The sequence below is a fragment of the Piliocolobus tephrosceles genome, chromosome 2 (genome assembly GCF_002776525.5).
Source record: "Piliocolobus tephrosceles isolate RC106 chromosome 2, ASM277652v3, whole genome shotgun sequence".
Taxonomy (NCBI): Eukaryota; Metazoa; Chordata; class Mammalia; order Primates; family Cercopithecidae; genus Piliocolobus; species Piliocolobus tephrosceles.
This window is the reverse complement of record NC_045435.1, coordinates 111434857-111455828: the sequence shown is the minus strand read 5'-3', so window position 1 is coordinate 111455828 and position 20972 is coordinate 111434857. Positions and strand designations below refer to the sequence as shown.

The 20972-nt window shown below is 37.6% G+C and overlaps 1 protein-coding gene across 1 annotated transcript in view; it reads left to right on the top strand.

Annotated features, from left to right (window-relative positions):
- Positions 1 to 20972, top strand: part of NAALADL2 (N-acetylated alpha-linked acidic dipeptidase like 2) — a 978063-nt gene that overhangs the window by 722461 nt on the left and 234630 nt on the right. Inside the window, exon 10 of the mRNA XM_023184822.1 lies at positions 19554 to 19700. Within this exon, the coding sequence (XP_023040590.1) occupies positions 19554 to 19700 (147 nt within the window). The remainder of the gene's footprint in view (positions 1 to 19553; positions 19701 to 20972) is intronic.

Below are 20972 nucleotides of genomic sequence, written 5' to 3'. Positions count from 1 at the left end.
TTTTCTTCCTATAGATTTGTTTGAGCTCCTTATATATTCTGGTTGTTAATCCCTTGTCAGCTGGATAGTTTGCAAATATTTTCTCTCATTCTGTGGGTTGTCTCTTCACTTTGTTGTTTCCTTTGCTGTGTAGAAGTTTAACTTGATGCAATCTCATTTGTCCATTTTTGCTTTGTCTGTGCTTGTGGGGTATTACTCAAGGTATCTTTGCCCTGTTTAATGTCCTGGAGAGTTTCTGTAAAGTTTTCTTTTAGCAGTTTCATAGTTGGAAGTCTCAGATTTAAGTCTTTAATCCATTTGAATTTGATTTGTGTATATGATGAGAGAAAGGGGTCTAGTTTCATTCTTCTGCCTGTGGATATCCAGTTTTCCCAGAATCATTTATTGAAAAACACTGCCCTTTCCCCAATGTATATTCTTGACAACGTTGTTGAAAATGAGTTTACTGTATATGTATGAGTTTATCACTGGGTTCTCTTTTCTGTTCCACTGATCTTTCTTTCTATTTTTATGCCAATACCATAATGTTTTGGTTACTATAACTCTGTAGTATAATTTAAAGTTAGGTAATGTGGTTCTTCCAGTTTTGTTCTTTTTGCTTAGAATACCTTTGGCTTTTCTGGGTCTTTTGTGACCCCATATAAATTTTAGGATTTTTTTGTTCTATTTATGTGCAGAGTATTATTGGTATTTTGGTAGGGATTACATTAAATCTGTAGATTGCTTTGGGTAGTATGGACATTTTAACAATTTTGATTTTTTTTAATATGTGAACAAGAGTATCTTTTTATTTTTTGTTGTCCTCTTCAATTTCTTGCATCAGTATTTTATAGTTTTCATGGTAGAGATCTTTCACTTCTTTGGTTATAATAATTCCTAGATATTAATTTTACTTGTAGCTATTGTAAGTGGAATTACTTTCTTGATTGCTTTTTCAAATTGTTTGCTGTTGGCATATAGAAATGCTATTAATTTTTGTATGTTATTTATTGTGTAATTTTTTTTAAAATTTATTAGTTCTAATTTTTTTTGTCTGGAGTGTTTAGGTTTTTCCAAATATATGATCATATCAACTGCAAACAAGGATAATTTGACTTCCTTCTTTCCAATTTGGATTCACTATATTTTTTTTTTCTTGTCTGATTGCTCTAGCTAGGACCAGTACTAAGTTCAAAAACAGTGCTGAACATGGGCATCCTTGTCTTTTCCCACATCTCATAGGAAAGGCTTTAGGTTTTTCCCCATTCAGTATGATACTATCTATGAGTCTGTCATATATGGCTTTTATTATGTCAAGATATGTTTTTCTATGCCCAGTTTCTTGAGGGTTTTTTATCATGAAGGGATGTTGAATTTTATTAAATGCTTTTTCAGCATCAATTGAAACGATCATATGATTTTTGTCCTTCATCCTGTTGAAGTGGTGTATCACATTGATTGATTTGCATACGTTGCACCAATCTTGTATCACTTGGATGAACCCCCACTTGGTCATGATGAATGATCTTTTTACTGTGTTGAATATGATTTGCTAGTATTTTGTTGTGGATTATTGCATCATTATTCATCAGTGATATTGGCTTATAGTTTCCTTTCTTTTTTTATATGTCTTTGTCTGGTTTTGGTATCGGGGTAATATTGGCCTCATATAATGAATTTGGAAGTATTCCTTCCTCTTTCATTTTTCAGAAAAGTTTAAGTAGCATTGATATCAGATGTTCTTTAAATGTTTGGTAGAATTCAGCAGTAAAGCCATGGAGTCCAAGGCTTTTCTTTGCAGGGACTCTTTTTTATTACAGCTTTGATGTCTTTACTTGTTTGTCTGTTCAGGTTTTGAATTTCTTCATGATTCAATCTTTGTAGGCTGTATGTGTCTAGGAATTTATTCCCTTCTTCTAGATTTCCCAATTTAGTGGCATAGTTGCTCATAGTAGCTAGTAATGATCCTATGAATTTCTGCAGTATTACTTATAATGTCTCCTTTTTAATCTCTGATTTCATTTATGTGGATCTTCTCTCATTTTTTCTTACTTAATCTGGCTAAAGGTTTGACAATTTTTATCTTTTCAAAAAAACAACTTTTTGTTTCAATGATCTTTTTGTCTTGTTTTCATTTTAATTTCAATTTTGTTTTCAATTTTGGGTTTGCTTTGATCTTTCTTTTCTAATTCTTTCAGATGCATCATTAGGTCGTTGTTTGTTTTCTTCTTCTTTTTTGATGTTGGCACTTATAGCTATAAATTTCCCTCTTAGTACTTCTTTCACTGTATCCCCTGGTTTGTTTCAAGAAAGTTTTGTTTGCAGTGCCACTATCTCAGCTCACTGCAACCTCTGCCTCCTGGGTTCAAGCGATTCTCCTACCTCAGCCTCCCTAGTAGCTGGGATTACAGGCATGCACCATCATGCCCAGCTAATTTTTGTGTTTTTAGTAGAGTAGCAATTTTGTATTTTTGTATTTTATCTACCACTTCTGTAGATCTTATAAACATGCAAGCCCTACCAGATTAAGGCCCTACACTTATGACTTAATTTCACCTTTATCCTCCCCTCATAGACCTTATCTAAATATAGTCATTTTGGGAGTTAAGGCTTTAACATATGACTTTTAGGAGGGAACACAATTCAGTCCATAGCACTTAAAGTGTAATCATACAGGGTGTCTTTTTTTGTGTGACTAGGTTATTTCACAGCATAATGTAGACTTTAACATTTGATGTGTTAAGTTTGAGGTAACTATTTGACATCCAAGTTGGATGTCAAGGTGGCAGTGGTGGGAGGACATACTAAATAATCATTTGTGTACTTTTTGTGTCTATCTGCAAAATGCCAAATTCAACACAAAGTCTCAGATCAAATTAGTCTGTATTTGATCTGAGTCTGTATTTCAGAGTGATTTCAGTTCCCAATGTGGGGAAGAGAGAATTTCCCAGATAAATTTTGAAATCTGACTTTTTTGGAATCCCAGTATGGGGTTAAAGAGTCAAGAATACCAGACTTAGAAACTATGGTGGAAATGTTGGTCTTATCACCACCTGAGTGACCATAGATGATTTACTTAATCTCTTTTAGCAATGATAGCTTTAAAATAGGTTGAAGATAATTATAAAGATATTGTATATGAAAACACCTGGTGAACTACAATAAGTATTTAGAATTACAGTAAGAACTACAGTATTTGTTAAATCTAAATGTATGTTATGTATTATGTACATATTATGTATATGTTATTTGACATATTTTTAAATGGTAGTTCACTGCTGTTTGGATATATTTTTACCTCTTTTGTTTTCAGTTATACCACTATTTTTGATACTATTTTTTTCTTGTTTTACCATCACAGCTTTATCTTGATTCTATTTATATTTTAACATCTAATGAGTTTATATAGATTGCATCTACAATATCAATTTATGTACTTATGTAGTGTTAGAAATTGCTGTGTAAATAAAGGAATTTTATTAAGAAAAATATAATTTAATTTAGGAAATTAAAAAATGTTTGATAGAAAATTTCTTAATACTAAATGAACAAGTATGTAATGGTTATTCTCTGATTTCTCAGGCTAAGATAATCATCTTTTACTCAGCCTAACCCCAATTAAAAAAAGTCTTCTCTAATATTGTGTAAGGAATATAAAAGGAATGTAATCTTGAAAATATTTGACTTTCTAAATGTGATCATTCTACATCTTAAAAGGCAGGAGAAAATATAGTTTTAAGGAGATTTGGTAGAAAGGATTGTCAAAAATATAGAAGGTGTGTGTGTGTGTGTGTGTGTTGGTTATGTAGTGGTAATGATAATTTATAATAATTACAGTACGTAATAAGTGCTTTACATTGATGAATGCTTTTATATTTTATATAACTTAGCATTATTTAATTTATTCTCTTCGGTCTTCTAATATTATGAATATATTCCTTTTTTACATTTGGGAAATTCAAGGCTTCAAGAAGTGAAGCAAGTGCCCTAAGGTCACACTGCTAAAGAGAAGCATCACTGCTTTTTAAGGAAGAATGCAAAATTGTCCATCTCATCTGCAGTCATGGCTTTGATTGTTCTTTTATATTTATCTCAAGCAACTGCTTTTCACAAATATTTTGTGATATCTGTACATACTTATTGACTTCCTACAGATGCCTAATGGGATTCATAGTTTACTTGAAAGCAGGATTTGCCCAGCAAGAAATTAAGAAAGAATGTTTTTAAAAATTGTTATGATTCATAAAACTACCTGAAGTCAACTTCAAACTTCCTGCACTTTGGCACTCCGAGTCTAATTATGTTCAGGTCTAAGCCTACTCTAAACTAGATGGTGTTTGTGTAGTTCTTCTCTTCTTGACCATTTTGTCCCAGCGGGAGAATTAGATAATAAGTGGATTGATCTCAGTTTTACAAACTCTTATAAGTACCTATTGCATTGTGCTGACCAATATAGGGGCAATAGAAAGATAGATAAAAACAATTATCTGCCTTCAAAAACATGTAGGAGGAGAGGCAGAAAAAATACAAAGGTGAATTAAGTTAAAACAGTGATATAAGTGAAAGACTCCTTGGTACACTCTGACCAAGGTAATGGCGCTTACAACTGGTGCAAAGAAATCTAAACATGCAAGGATTAGCACTGGGGTGTGAGCCATGGGAGTATTTGGGTGTCCTATACCCAGTGCTCCTTGAATACAATGGTGGCCCACAAAGGTCTAAATGGGCTCACTCCAGCAAAGCTATTCTGAGGATAGCAGTTATTTTGGCCCACGCTTTTAAGATTATGCGATGATGCTGTCATCTGTCAGACTTGGACATATTACTGCTGATGGTGTTATTTCCTCTGCCTGATTTCTCACTCTCAGCACTTAACCTGCTTGAAATGGTAATATGTGGTGATATGCCATCCACATCCTTTTGCCCTTCTGTTTGCCAAGTCTGCATTTTTCAATTCTTTTTCTCCCTGTGCCCTCCTAAAATTAAACGAATTACCTCTAAAAAACCTGAGAGCACCTACCTGATTTACAACTGCCCTCTAACCCTGGTCACAGAGAGGACAGCAAACTTTTCTCTGGTATCTAGTGAATGATGCTAATATGCAAAATAATTTGAATTGTGTCTTTGCTTCTGGTTTAGTTTTATAAAAATGTCTGATTTTTTTTTAAAGGAATGTACTAAACTGCTTCATCTACAGACGATTTAATTTAAATATTTCATTAAGCATATTTGCAGCCTGAGAGAGTTAATATGGATTTGAAAATCAGTTAGATTTTTTTCAGTTAATTTTTTTAATGCCTAGCAGCTGGAATACATCACTGACATGCTGACACCATATTATTTAAAATAGCATTGCCTGTGAGCCTAAGAGAAGCTTTTTAAGACAAACCTCAAGAAGGCTGGTGAAATAATAGCTGAAGTTATGTTATGTCAGCCAGTTCCTCAGCATGGAACAGCATTGTGAGGCCAGAGTTGTTATCCTTCACTGAGACATAAAATCTATATCTTGATTCTTTTGGTCATTTAAGGTCCTATGGGAATTGTACCTAGAGGGAGTGTCCTTTTATTCCAGTGTGTTGACCAAAGGTCAAGCTGGATGGGACAGTCGTATCTTTTCAAGGTTTCATTTACATATGATTAGAGTACACTTTTTGGAAAGGCTCTGGATTTGTCATTCTATAAATAGTTTGCAATTTGTGAAGAAGTAGGTTTAGCTGCTGGAGTGACCAATATCAAATCTACTAAAAAAGTGCCAATGTGGCAAAGGAATCCATGGAGTCTTTTAATCTAACAAATTATTTTTAACTTCCATTTCTTTTACATTGAAAAGGTAATTTTAGTTTGGGTGATTAATCAGCAGCTTAACAGCTCTTTCTCTATAAGTTGAGGAACTTATTCCTTGTTCCCTTAGCTAAATGGGAGGAAAAATCTTTAGGCCAGCGGTGGAGGTTGAAGAGAGCAACAATCTAAGTTAGAAACTTCTGCCTGCTGTTCCATTTACTATTCTTATGTCTATAGGGGGTAACAAAGCTTTTAGTCTGTAAAATGGAATAAAAATAACTCATACAATTGCATTATGATCTAATATGATGTCCATTTGTAAATGATAAGTCCTTATAAAATTGCCTCCTTGGACTAAGTGAGGTGGTCCATATTTAGCATATTTTGATAATACATTGACAGTTGCCTAGAAAATGCACAGACACACAAACCATGTAAGCAAGAATGTTCCTGAATTATAATCATAAAATGGATGGTGTTTTGCTTTCAGTCTTGGCCCACCATCATTTGGCTCTTTCTTCTCTCCTGGTGTCCTGCTGGTGAGTTGGATTGTCAATGTAAGTGTCCCTTACCCCAGCAGAGGCCTCATGCTGTTGTACCATTCCCAAAATCTCTGTAAGAGACCCTGTTTTTCCTAATAAAGTGGCAGTTTCTCTTATCTGTTCTCTCCCCAGTGGTATATGCATTTTTGATGGTCCGAAATCTATTTCACAACTCTAAATACCCAATTTCTCCACTGTTAGGCATTTCTTCAATTATGAATATTTCAGAAACTGGGCCATATCTGTTACATGGTTTGTTTATTCCCTATGTCCAAACAAAAGCCTTTTGTTGTTGTTGTTGTTGAGATGGAATCTCTCGCTCCCCCAGGCTGGAGTGCAGTAGTGCAATCTTGGCTCACTGCAACCTTCGCCTCCCAGGTGTAAGCGATTGCCCTACCTCAGCCTCTTGAGTAGCTGAGATTACAGGTGCATGCCACCACACCCAGCAAATTCTTGTACTTTTAATAAAGACGGGATTTTGCCATGTGGGCCAGGCTGGTCTTGAACTCCTGACCTCAGATGATCCACCTCCCTTGGTCTCCCAAAGGGCTGGAATTACAGGCGTGAGCCATCGTGCCAGGCCACAAAAGCCCTTTTAGTCTTTTTTCATACTATATCTTACAATCAAGGGAGTCTTAGAATTGGGAACACATAATGTATAGTTCAGAGGGAATTTTAAAAATGTAACATTTCATGCCTGTAATCCCAGCACTTTGGGAGGCTGAGGCGGGTGGATCATGAGGTCAGGAGATCAAGACCATCCTGGCTAACACGGTGAAACCCCGTCTCTACTAAACATACGAAAAAATTAGCCAGATGTGGTGGCAGGCACCTGTAGTCCCAGCTACTCGGGAGGCTGAGGCAGGAGAATGGCATGAGCCCAGGAGGCAGAGGTTGCAGTGAGCCGAGATTGCGCCACTGCACTCCAGCCTGGGTGACAGAATGAGACTTTGCCTCAAAAAAAAAAAAAAAAAAAAAAAAAAAGTAACATTTATTTTTTGGAGAGGTGCTTCATTCACAGAAATACAAAAGTAATAAGCAAATAGACAATGGAAAGTTTTTCTTCTAAACCCATTCCTCACACCAGTGTTTCTCCCCAGAGGCAAATGGCATTTGTACGTATTAGAGCATACAGACTTTTATTTTTAATGTTTGAAACACAAATGTTATCTTACAGAATATCTCTGCAGATTATTTTTTATGTAAAAATGTATCTGGGAGATTGTTCATTATCAGCGTGTAAACAGATTCATTTTTCTTTCTAAAGACTATAATTTCATTATATGTGTGCAATCTAACTTATTTAAATTTTGTAGAATACGTATTAATTTTTTTCCTCAGTGTGAGGCACCAGATTTCTCACATCCTTCAAGACACAGTCCATATTCAAACAAACTTGACAAAGGATTTTGGGAATAAATATAAAAGTCACTTTATGTGTCTTTTATGTATAAAGGCATTTATAATAATTTTTCTGAGTAATATCAGTTCATCATTAATTTTTTATATCAGCTTATCCTTCTTTTTTATATATTATAGAAGCTAGCTATTTGTGAAATAATTTGTAAATATTTTTCCAGGTTTTCATTTATGTTTGTGTATGGTAATTTTTGTCATACAGAAAAAAGTTATAATTTTATGTAGTAGGACTAATTTTTTTATCTTCTGTGTTTGTGTCACATTCAAACATGTCTTTTTCATTCTGAGGTTGTTAAAGTTATCTTCCATTGTTCACACTACAATTTTATGATTTAGATTTTTACATTTTAAAGATGGATTTATCTGGAATTATTGTGGTGTAAGATACCATAGAGTAGGTACTATTTTATTACTTTAGTGGAGGTTTTTACTTAGATGCAACAGTTTGGTTGAAATGTGAATATTTTCTAATGTTTTATTTATTTTATTTTATTTTTTTTTATTTTTTGAGACGGAGTCTTGCTCTGTCACCCAGGCTGGAGTGCAGTGACCAGATCCCAGCTCACTGCAAGCTCCTCCTCCAGGGTTTACGCCATTCTCCTGCCTCAGCCTCCCGAGTAGCTGGGACTACAGGCGCCCACCACCACGCCCGACTAATTTTTTGTATGGTTTTTATTAGAGACGGGGTTTCACCGTGTTAGCCAGGATGGTCTCGATCTCCTGACCTGTGATCCGCCCGTCTCAGCCTCCCAAAGTGCTGGGATTACAGACTTGAGCCACTGCGCCCGGCCATTTTCTAATGTTTTAAAAGAACAAACCTGTTTTTATTGTTACACAAAGTCTTAAGTGGAGAGAGAAAAAATGAAGAAATCTGTCTTCTTCCATCTTGTGACTACTGATGAGGGATCTTAAATTGGTCAGAAAAGAGGAAGAGGAAATGAAGGTCGGTTGTTGAGGGAGTAGAGAAGAAGACACCAGCTAGAAGCTGGAGAAAAAATAAGAGCAAATATTTTCATGTTTCTCTATTTTTCTCTTAGAGATTGATCTTTAAAGCATTCATTAGTGCATAATGAAATTTTAAATCTAATAAAACGTATTTCAAATATAAAAGAACATTTTTTCTATATCTGATAACAAGATTAAGGTTGTATAAATTAACAGAAGAGACAGAAGAATTAGAGGGTGTTTTTCAATTTGGCAATGCTACTTGTGTAGAATAGAAGATGAGCAATTTTTCACTAAAGCTGAAAATATTTTTTGTTAACATCCAGTAAGTAGGTTTTAAATCTTTGAAGAAACCGTGAGAAATTGGAGATTTTGAAAACCCCATATTATGGGTTGAATTTTTCTCCTCACTCTGTCACCCAGACTGGAGTGCAGTGGCATGATCTCGACTGACTGCAAGCTCCGCCTCCTGCATTCAAGCAATCCTCCTGCCTCTACCTCCCGAGTAGATGGGTCTACAGGTGTGTGTCTTAACACCCCACTAATTTTTGTATTTTTGGTAGAGACACAGTTTCGCCATGTCGGCAAGGCTGGCCTCCAACTCCTGACCTCAAGTAATCTACCTGCCTTGGCCTCCCAAAGTGCTGGGATTACAGGTGTGAGCCACCGTGCCCGGCCCTGAAAATTTCTATTTTATGATAAGATGAAATCTGGTTTTCTTCCTGTACCCAATTTAATCCTTAATAAAGGCATTGCAAGTAATATATATTAATTTTTAATTTTTTCTTTACTATTTTGGAGATATTTTGTTTATGAGAAGCTCATTAGATGTTGGCATTTAGAATAACTTAAATAAACTTCTAGTATAAAATAGGAGAAAGTCAGTAATCATAACCTCTTCTTTCCTATCAAAGATTATTAGAAGACATCTGTAATGCATCATTCAATATGGGGTATTGGGTTCACATGTTGGCATAAAAATACAAGTTAAATAAATGAAGAATACATGGCACACACAGTAAATAAATATTGACAAAAAATTATAGATGTATAGTTTATTACAACTAGATCTGGTGGTGCAATATGATAAAAAGTTAAAAAGACCCATGGAATCCTAAAAAGGACAAATTTAGAAGTAGTTTAATTCCCATGCATTAATGTGGTTTGTGAGCTGGATATATCAATATAATACATAAAAAAGAGCATTGCATTTGAAGTGAAAAGTTCTGGGATTAAATCTCAATTCTATTAATTTGGAGGCCTTAATTTTCTAATTTGCAAAACACTCTATTTTGCTAGGAGAGTTTCCCTGCTGTGGGCTATTTTGGCAAGCTGCTAAGTCCTACATAGACCCAGTCTCAAAAATTGTGTTTTAAATGCTTCAGTTAAAATGCACAGGGTTACAAGGAAAGCAATGATATTAAACTGCAATTACCTAAGTAACATACAAATTTGCATTTTTGCAATATATAGGCTTTTTAAAATTAACACATTAAATGACAAAAGTCAGCAAAGTGTCTCATAACTGCAATATGTCCAAATTAGCGATAATTTCAATTGATATTTCAATGTTTTGACAATAACTGAAATCTGATATGAAAACATCTGATTTTATTTGGTTACAAAGTTACAAGTACTACTAATATTGTAACAAATGTTATTCGGTTCCTGGCCTATTTCATAATTGAATGGAATGTTGCATTTCAGTTAGAAGCAAGTGAAAATAAAGATGCCTTTTTTTTTTTTTTTTTTTTCTGGTTCACCAAGTTCACAGATCTTAAATTCTTTCTGTGGATCTCGGGATAAGAACCCTTGGGCATTAGGATCTTTAGGCTGTTTTCTCAGTTTCAAATGTAATAATTTATCCATGATCCTTCAATTGTTTACATGTTCACATTGCCTAGGACCACATCTATAAAGTTCTAAACTAAAAATGTTATAACAAAATTTTGTCAAATTACCTCCAGCTAACCAAATAACACAATTCTCCTCCCTACCATTAGATAGAAATTAAAGTTTAATTTTTCACTAGTTTTAATGAACATTTCTTAACAAACAAAAAGGTGACCTACCTACCATTGAAGACTGCCTATGTTAGTCAGAGTTCCCCAAAGAAACACAATCAATAGGATCTATCTTGCTATAGACTAAATGTTTGTGTCCCCTCAAAATTCATATGTTGAAGACAAAATAACATGTTGATGTTATTTGCAGGTTGAGCCTTTGGAAAGTACATAGGTCATGAGGATGGAGCCCCAGTGAATGAAATTAATGCCCTTATAAAAAGAGAGGTAGATACAAGATCTCTCTCTTTTTCTGCTCGTCATCGTGTAAGGATACCATGTGAAAACTGGCATCTGCAAACCAGGAAGAAGCCCTTCTCTAGAATTTACCATGATGGCACCTTGATGAACTTCCCAGCCTCCAGAGTCATTAAAAATATATTTCTATTGTTTAAGCCACCTGTTATGGCATTCGGTTATAGCTGCCCAGACTAACCAATACACACATACACACACACACACACTTTATATATAAATACATTAATAACATATAATTATATGATAATATATATCTATATGAATTTGTGTGTGTGTGTGTGTGTGTGTGTGTGTGTGTGTTTGTATTTGTACATATAAGGAGATTTATTATAAGAATTTGGCTCACCAAGTTATGATGGCTGACAAGCCCAGAGATCTGCGGTTGGAAAGATACAGAACTAAGAGAGACAGTAGTGTAGTACTAGTCTGAGTTTGAAGGTCTGAGCACCAGGAAAGCTATTAAGTTTCAGTCCAAAAGCCTACAGGCTTGACACCCTTATAAAGCTTATTTTTGGGGGGTTCTGAACCAAAGAAAGGAAACGACCAATGTTCTAGTTCAAGGCGGTCAGACAGAAGGAGTTCTCCCACTCCCCTTTCTTGTGGGAAGGTCATTCAGGTCTTCAGCTGATGAGATGAGGGGCGTCCACATTGAGGAGGGCAATCTGCTTTACTCGGTCTGTCAATTCAATGCCAATTTCATCTAATAACACTCTCATAGACACACTCAGAATGATGTTTGACCACATATCTGGGCATCCCATGGCCCAGCCAAGTTGACATTTAAAATTAACCATCACACTGCCTTATAGCAAAAAATCATTTTTTAAACATCGTTGGTATCATTGTAATAATTGGTACATTTGTATACTGTAAAAACCAGGAAAAACAGTGAAATAAATTATTTCTGCAAAATTGAACTTACAAAACTATAACTGAAATGAAAGTGACTTAATTTTATTATGGTGTATAGACTATGGAATTTTTATTTTGAACGTTACACTTTTCTTGCCGTTCAAGTAAATAATCAACTTAGATTTCCTATGCATGTAAATGCTTATGTACACAGGAGAAAACAGAATGTGGGGAAATACAACATTTGAATTATTAAACAGATTTTTAAAATACTTTTAGAAACTGGTCAATGTGTCCTGGCATCACTATTTAACTAATGCAAATATTGACTTTTTTTTTTGTTATCTCACTTACATGATCCTTTGCTATGAAGTTTTGCCTTTCAGCTTAAAATTGTACTTGCAAAGAGCATGCATATTTAGGAGTGAGGTAGTGATTTCATTTCAGGTCCTCTATTGACTTGTGGGTGGAAAATTAAGCTAGTGACATAACCATGGTCCTTGCCTGAACTTGCTCATTTTATGAACTGGAATAAAAAGTCTTGTTATCAAACATTAAATATGAGGCATTTTGAACTCCTTGGATGAAATTCTTAATATGAATTTACTCAGCCCTGTAAATAAATTTAAAAAATTAATTGACCTGCACAAATTTGTTGCCAACCTCCCCTCTTCCATGGTGCTTAACTTCTAGTAAAATGAAAATTAACATTTCTTCCTACTTGTCTCTCAGATATTAATGCTTATGAGGGTTTAGTAGATCAATGTCTGTTACCTCACATGGATCTATCATAATCCACTGAAGTGCTGTGAGGAAAAACAATTCACATTAGGATTGAATATAGATGTACAATCACTTCAGGTCTGTGAATTTGGCCTTAAATTCATTACCTTAAAGTAATGAATAATGAAGATTTAGAGAATAGTGTTTCTATGCCAGGAATGTTTTTCTCTTAAGGGAAATCCCTAGATAAAATGACCTGGGGGAAAAAAACTTCTCAAATCTGCAAATTGGGTTCCTGGCTTTTGGGTAATCTGGGCAACTTGGGCTATCTGACTTTTTAACTTTGAAGCTAGTTAGAAACAAAAGCATGAAAGGACAAAATGAACACAGGCTTGAGGGTAACATGCTACTTCCCCTCATCACTGGTTAAATTAGTGAGAGAAGGAAGTAAAGAATGAGATAGACATAGAAAAAGAGAGGAGGAGAGAAGGTTGTGTGTGGAGTGGGGATGGGGTGGGGGAATGGTGAATTAAGTCCTCTGCAAGGCCATCAGAGAAACTCTGGGTTCAGTAGGTGAGAAACAAGCTCCAGGAGTATTCCTCTGGAAACTGTGTTATCCCTGAAGCCCCCATCTTGGTTTGGCTTTCTTGAAGCATTTTCCCTCCCTTTGGGCTTATGACATCAGGCGACTCAAAAGTGCTCCCAGCATGGGTCATGCAACCCTTTTTTTCTGTATGCTGTCTGCTCTCCACAAATAGTTCACATCTAGCATCAGATACGTAGTTTAATAGATCTTAACCCTCAAAATAAAATTGTAAGATATTTCTAGATAATGCTCACTTTGTTGCCATCTTAGTTGGTTTATCCCCCAACCCCAAAAAAGTTTTTATATGGCAGAGGCAGCAATATAAAAATTAGGGAAAAAATCTTTAGGAAAAAAAAATTAGGGTTTTAAATAAATAGGCAAGGCAGAGCAAACTATAGTAGGAAGAATACAGAAATATTTGGGGGAGCGTAATCTTGAAAGCTGAATGCTGCCCTTTTGATTTGCCTGAACCATACAAAACATGTAAATACGTACTTAAAAGAAACCATGGAAATGGAATGCAATGAAAATATTGAAGCTATATTATAGTGTGTCTGAAATTGGTGGGTTCGTGGTCTCGTTGGCTTCAAGACTGAAGCTGCATACCTTCAAGGGTAAGTGTTACAGCTCGTAACAGCAGCGTGGACCCAAAGAGTAAGCAGCGACAAGATTTATAGCAAAGAGCAAAAGAACGAGGCTTCCACAACGTGGAAAGGGAACCCAGAGGGTTGGCACTGGCTGGTTAAGGCAGCCTGCTTTTATTCCCTTATCTGGCCCCACCCACATCCTGCTGATTGGTCCATTTTACAGAAAGCTGATTGGTCCACTTCACAGAGCGCTGATTGGTCCACTTCACAGAGAGCTGATTGGTCCGTTTTGACAAGAGTGCTGATTGGTACTCCCGCAATCCTTGAGCTAGACACAGAGTCACAGAGTGCTAGTTGGTTAGATACAGAGTTAGCTAGATACAGAGTACCAATTAGTGCATTTACAAACCTTGAGCTAGACACAGAGTACTGATTGGTGCATTTACAAGCATTGAGCTAGACACAGAGTCACAGTGCTAGTCCTCCAAGTCTCCACTAGGTTAGTTAGATACAGAGTACCAATTGGTGTATTCACAAACCCTGAGCCAGACAGAGTGCTAATTGGTGTATTTACAAACCCTGAGCTAGACAGAGTGCTGATTGGTGCACATACCATACTCCAGCTAGATATAAAAGTTCTCAACGTCCCCATCCAGTTCAGGAAGCCAGCTGGATCCTGCACCAGGGCTGCAGGTGGAGCTGCCCACCAGTCCCGAGCCACGCCTGCACTCTTCAGCCCTTGGGCTGTCCAGGGGATCTGGCGCCAGGGAGCAGGGGGCGGTGCCGTCTGGGAGGCTCCAGAAGGAAGCCCACCCCAGGGGGAGGAGCTCAGACATGGCGGGCTGCAGGTCCTGAGCCCTGCCCCACAGGGAGGCAGCCAAACCCCCAGAGAATTTGAGTACAGTGCAGGCAGGCCGGCACTGCTGGGGCAACCGGCACAACCGCGGCAGCTGCTGGCCTGGGTGCTAAGCCCATCATGGCCCTGGGCCGTCCGTGCACGCCGGCTGCTCCCTGTGCAGGGCCCGCTGAGCCAGCCGCAGCAGAAACTCACACTGGCCGGCAAGTGCAGCTCTGGTTCCCACTGGTGCCTCTCCCTCCACACCTCCCCACAAGCACAAGGAGGAGGCTCCAGTCCCAGTCATCCCAGAGAGGGGCTCCCACCGTGCCGTGGCAGGTTGAAGGAAGGTGTGGAGGGAGAGGCACAGGTGGGAACTGGGGCCATGCGCTGCGCGGCGCTCAGAGGCCAGCGTGAACTCCAGTGGGCACGGGCACGGGCGCGGGCTCCTCAGGCCCACACTGCTGGCCCAGGGCAGTGAGGGGCTTAGCACCCAGGCTAGCAGCTGCGGAGGCTGTGCTGGCTTCCCCAGCACTGCCAGCCCTCATGCACTGCTCTCGAGTTCTCGCGGGGCCTCAGCTGCCTGCCTGCGGGACAGAGCTCGGGACCTGCAGCCCACCATGTCTGAGCCCCTCCACTCTGCGGTGGGTAACTCCGTGGCCCCAGCCTCCCCGACGAGTGCCACCCCTGCGTTGTGCTCAATCCCATCAGCCACCTAAGGGTTGAGGAGTGCAGGCACAGGGTGTGGGACTGGCGGGCAGCTTGGCCTGCAGCCCCGGTGCAGGATCCACTAGGTGCAGCCAGCTGGGCCCCTGAGTTTAGTAGAGACTTGGAGAACCTTTATGTCTAGCTAAGGGATTGTAAACACACCAATCAGTACTCTGTGACTAGCTCAAGGTTTGTAAATACACCAATCGGTACTCTGTATCTAGCTAACCTAGTGGGGACTCGGAGAACTTTTCCATCTAGCACTGTGTGTCTAGCTCATTGTAAATGCACTAGTCAGCACTCTGTGTCTAGCTCAGGGTTTGTCAATATACCAGTCAGCACTGTGTGTCTAGCGCAGGGTTTGTAAATACACCAATCAGCACCCTGTGTCTAGCTCAAGGTTTGTAAATACACCAATCAGTACTCTGTATCTAGCTAACCTAGTGAGGACTTGGAGGACTTTTCTGTCTAGCACTCTGTGTCTAGCTCAGGGATTGCAAACGCACCAATCAGCACTCTGTCAAAACGGACCAATCAACACTCTGTAAAATGGACCAATCAGCTCTCTGTAAAATGGACCAACCAGCAGGATGTGGGTGGGGCCAGATAAGGGAATAAAAGCAGTCTACCTGCGCCAACCATTGGCGACCTGCTGGGGTCCCATTCTTTGTTTTTTAACTCTTTACAATAAATCTTGCCACTGCTCACTCTTTGGGTTTACAGTGGCCTTTATGAGCTGTAAGACTCATCATGAAGGTCTGCACCTTCACTCTTGGAAGTCGGCGAGACCACGAACCCACCAGAAGGAACAAATTCTGGACTACCATCTTTAAGAACTGTAACACTCATCGGGAGGGTCAGCAGTTTCATTTTTGAGGTCAGTGAGACCAAGAACCCACCAATTCCAGACACAATAGTAGCTATAGCAAGAGCAGAGAGACTAGAAGAGAACTCATAACAGGCTGAGGCTAAACCAGAGCTGTGCTCTATGTAACTGTTAGAGTAAACAAATACTGCCAGTAGCTGGGCCCAGTAGTCCCAGCTGTTCAGGAGGCTGAGGTAGGAGGATTGCTTAAACGCAGAAAGTCAAGCTCAGCCTGGGCAACATTCGGCAACATAGTGAGACTTCATCTTGAAAATAAAAATAAGAATTTGCAAGGATTGATTGGAGTGAGGTCATTTGTGCAATCTTAGAAACACGCATATGTGAGAAACTAACAGCTTTTGTCAGAGGACAGCTATTATGTAACTAAGTGTTTATATAACTAACTGTGACAATGAAAATATCAAATGTTAAACTTAAATACAATGTTTATTTTAAAAAAATAATTTTTAATAGGCATATATTGTGGAATTTGAAATTGTTTTTTGACCGTGCCATTTTTCTGTTGAGAAAAAAAATTTTGATCTAAGGGGCATGGCTGAGCATTTGTGAATGTTAAGAATTAATGTATGTAAAATGAAGTTGAAGCCAAACTATATTTTCATTTATGTTGATTAGGATGCTTTTGCTGTCTTGAAAAGACATACATGTTACTTCATTAAAGAGAAAGTAGGTCATTTAAAAATGATTTTTACTTTCATTAGTCAGGCATCTGGAGAAAGTAAAAACCAGATCTTATCATATCCTCATTTAATGACATAAAATGGTGCAACAACCTCGGTTTTGCAAATTCAAATGCCTCTGGCCCTATTCAGTAAACCTGAATGAGTAGAGCAGGCTGAATGTGAGGCACTAGTGATGGATGTTAATAAATGTCTTGCCTCCCCTAGGCATCCAAATTCAACTTAAAAACAAACAACAACGACAACAAAAACCTAGCTAAACAAATACCTCCAGAGGTGCTTGGGATTTATACCATGATATAAAGTAGTTTGTTTTTCATGATCTAGTGCTTAAGACTAGCTCTTCTTTGGGACTATTCAAGACCCTCCCTATACTGTCCCAGCTTAAAATGAAACCCCAGGAGTCTTAAGCCAGAGGAATGTGTCAGAAAGTGAAAAAGGATTACCCCCCTTTTCGAAAAATTCAGCTTTGAAAAGAAGCCAATTGGTGGTGAGGGGTGGAGGTCACCATAAAAAAGATTAAGTTGCTACTGATTAGACTGTATGGTAAAAACATTATTTTTCTATTTCCAAAGTGGTTAATCAGTCAAGATAGTTGTAAACACATTAAATAGAAACACTGTCTTGTCTGTAAACTGAAACCCTGACTTGCTTGTAAAGGTTCATACTGGCTTTCCATTTTAATTGATGTTTAATTTTGTTGCAAAGATCTTTCCATTAGATATTCAAAGAAGCTTGAGAGTTATTGAAACATTATTATATGTTTATAACATCTAGCACTATAGTTGAAAAAAGTTGGAATAACTAATTTTCTTAATATTGCACCACATATTTTCCAGTCTTTTGATAAATGTTAGCAAAAGAGGAGATGATCTGCAAAGGAAAAGTGGGGAGCTTTATTTACTATTAAAACAACAATCTGTAGACTAGGGAGGCACAGATTTTAGTATAAGTGAAAGTGTATTTTCTGAAGAACAAAGGGAGGGTCTAGCTTACATAGGGAAAACTACCCCTTCAGTTCTCAATCAGGCCTGTTTATGCAAATGAAGGATTCAAACTTGTTTAGTTTTGATTGGTCAAAATAGTAGAGTACTGATTGGATATTTTCTATGCCCCCAGAACTCTCTGTCAAACTTTTGATTGGGTGTTTTCTATGCCCCAAACGAGAACTCTGTGTCAAACTTTTCTTTCAAAGGGCTGGTAAGGGGCAGTTTCTAGCTCGTTTCTCTTGTGTCTGGTTACAGGAACTGTTCTGACTCAGGGTGTAAAGCAAATGTTTGTGGAGCTGCTTTTTCCAAGTATGCACGTGGCTGCTCTTTCTCACTCTAGCAAGGCCACTTGCTTCTGTTTTTAAATTTAATCATCCCTGTTAACCACAGGGACATCTATCTCCCCTGTAGAGCTTGAGTCTTATTTTACAGTTTTATTTTATATAGATTATATTTGAAAGTATTTTTGAAATTATATCATACCAAAGAAGCATGAGAGGTTGAAAAATGGATGTCTTGACTCAAAGACAAACATGGATTGAGTACGTACTTTATGTGCCTGTTACCACATGTGCTGTTTTTACATTTATTGCCTCATTTTCTCACAACTGCCCTGGAGATTGGTAGTCTTCCACGTTTATAGTTGAGGCCACTGCATCTCAGATTTTGAGAAATGTATTAAAAAAGATATTTTAATAAATATTAATTAAAAGACCTTTAGTTTGTTTTAGATGTTTGTTTTGTTTTTGTAAAGCTACTGTCGTTTGTTTTGCATGCCAGCCAACTCTTAGTTTAAGAAATAATAGCCTATATCATCTTATATTACCCAGATCTTGCACTTAGCTGTGTGATTCACTATGATCCACTGTAGTTGTTGGCCTATAATCTTAAAACATCTAGGAATATGCTTTCAGGAAGAAATGAAGAAAATTTCTACTCTAGTTTTTTATTTTTATTTTTATTTATTTATTTGTTATTTACTGAGATAGAGCCTTGCTCTTGTTGCCCAGCGTGGAGTGCAATGGTGCACTCTCAGCTCACTGCAACCTCTGCCTCCTGGGTTCAAACAAGTCTCCTGCCTCATCCTCCCGAATAGCTGGAATTACAAGCACCTGCCACGACACCCAGCTAATTTTTGTATTTTTAGCAGAGATGAGGTTTCACCATGTTGGCCAGGCTGGTCTCAAACTCTTGACCTCAGGTGACCCGCCTGTCTCAGCCTCCCAAAGTGCTGGGATTACAGAATTGAGCCACCACACCTGGCCTCTTCTCTAGTTTTTAATAAACATTTTAAGAAGAACAGAATTATACCCTACAACACATTCTTTAAGTTTATGGGAAAACTTATTTAAAAAAAACAAAATACTACACCTTTTTAGAGACTCAACATTCTTTTAAATATTGTCAGAGTCATCAGAGTTCAAATTAAACCTATGATAAAAAATGCTTTTGAAGCAACAACAGCAAGCAAAGCTTGAATTCTGGCCAGTGCTAGTTATGCTTCAGTGAGCGTCAGAATCAAAGAGGAGAGTTACAATGCAGATTCCTGGGCTCTACCACCCATTAGGTAGGACAGTGTGGAGCCTAAGCATTTGCATTTTTAACAATCTCCAGGGCGACATTGATGCTGCTGATCTGTGGACCGTATTTTGAGTAGTACTTATTTAGGGATGACCTGGGAAGCATAGTATGTGTTAACAATTTAAATTATGTTTTTCAGAAAAATAATTTCAACTGTACCAGAAGAGCTCAGTGCCCAGAACCCAATATCAGTTCTATACAGATACAAGGTGATGCTGATTATTTCATCAACCATCTTGGCGTTCCCATCGTGCAGTTTGCTTATGAGGACATCAAAGCATTAGAGGTGATTGTTTCTAAAAAATGCAAAACACATACACACAATATAGCAGACCTGCAGAATTTGGTTTTATCTTGGCTATTCAATTTTCATATCAAATAGTTCACTATAGAAAAGAGGCTTCATTTAGAGAGTTATTCTTGCTTTTCAGAGGTTTGCAATAGTATTTGAAAACATTAGCTCTTTGGAAAAGTGTTGAATTCAATTTAAAAAGATTTATACTGTCATTCACATTTTCACACGGTGCTCTGCAACAAGAAATTTGCAGTAGTTGGATTAACATCAAAACATAATTGTAATCTTCAGTATTCACAGAAACAGATGACATGTGCAATAGATTCTCCTCTCCTTGCCCAAAGGAAAATGCATTTCATGTTCTGTATGTTAATATGAGTCTTGTGGATTAGCTACCCAAAGTTTGTCAATAGTTTTCCTGCTTAGAAAAGATAGCACTTTTTTTGTGAGGATGGAAGGATTTTTTTCCAAAGAATATCACAAAAGTATGATTCACCTTAATTAAGTCTCTGTTCATCCATCTTTTGGGCTTCAGTCCTTCTAATCTTTCTCAGAATTATGTCTCAGGAAACTGTGTCTCTGTGGATCTAACCCTGTTGGGACATTTCGCCTTCATTTACAAATCATTTATACATTATTCAGAGCTATTTGAAAACCTCTAGAGTGGCTTGCTTGAGGTAATTATTGCATTAACAAAATAATGGCTGGAAAGTACAGTAAAACTTGCCTTGCTCTTCAAATATAAGTGTTCTCAGAAGGGGTGCTTAAATTATGTTTGTATTAGCTCAACTTCAGATATGCAATATCTTAATTATTAACAGCGTTGAGTAATATTTGGCTTTATGTTTCTCTGCAACCACACGGAAAATATTCTAATTCTTATTTATTATGTGTCTAATTCATCTTGGTTTAGTTTTAAGACAAGAATTTAGGGAGAATAGTATAGCCTTGGGAATGAGACGGAAGCCCTGACTCTGACACTTACTAGACAAATTATTTATCACCTTTCAAAATGATTTTACAAATGAAGTACTTTGGTATATTTATGGACTCTATAGAGCTGTGGTGAGGATTAAATGAGACTACGCATGTAGAGGGTTTAGCTAAGCTTCAGCAGATAATAAGACCCCATTATTGCAGTTATTATTGTCTGATTTTAAGTATAACATATGAATGAGCTGCTTATTAGTAAGACTGAAAATAAAATAATAGCAAGAGTAACTTCATATGAAATTGTTTGGGCGACAGCTCGCAGTGCTCCGA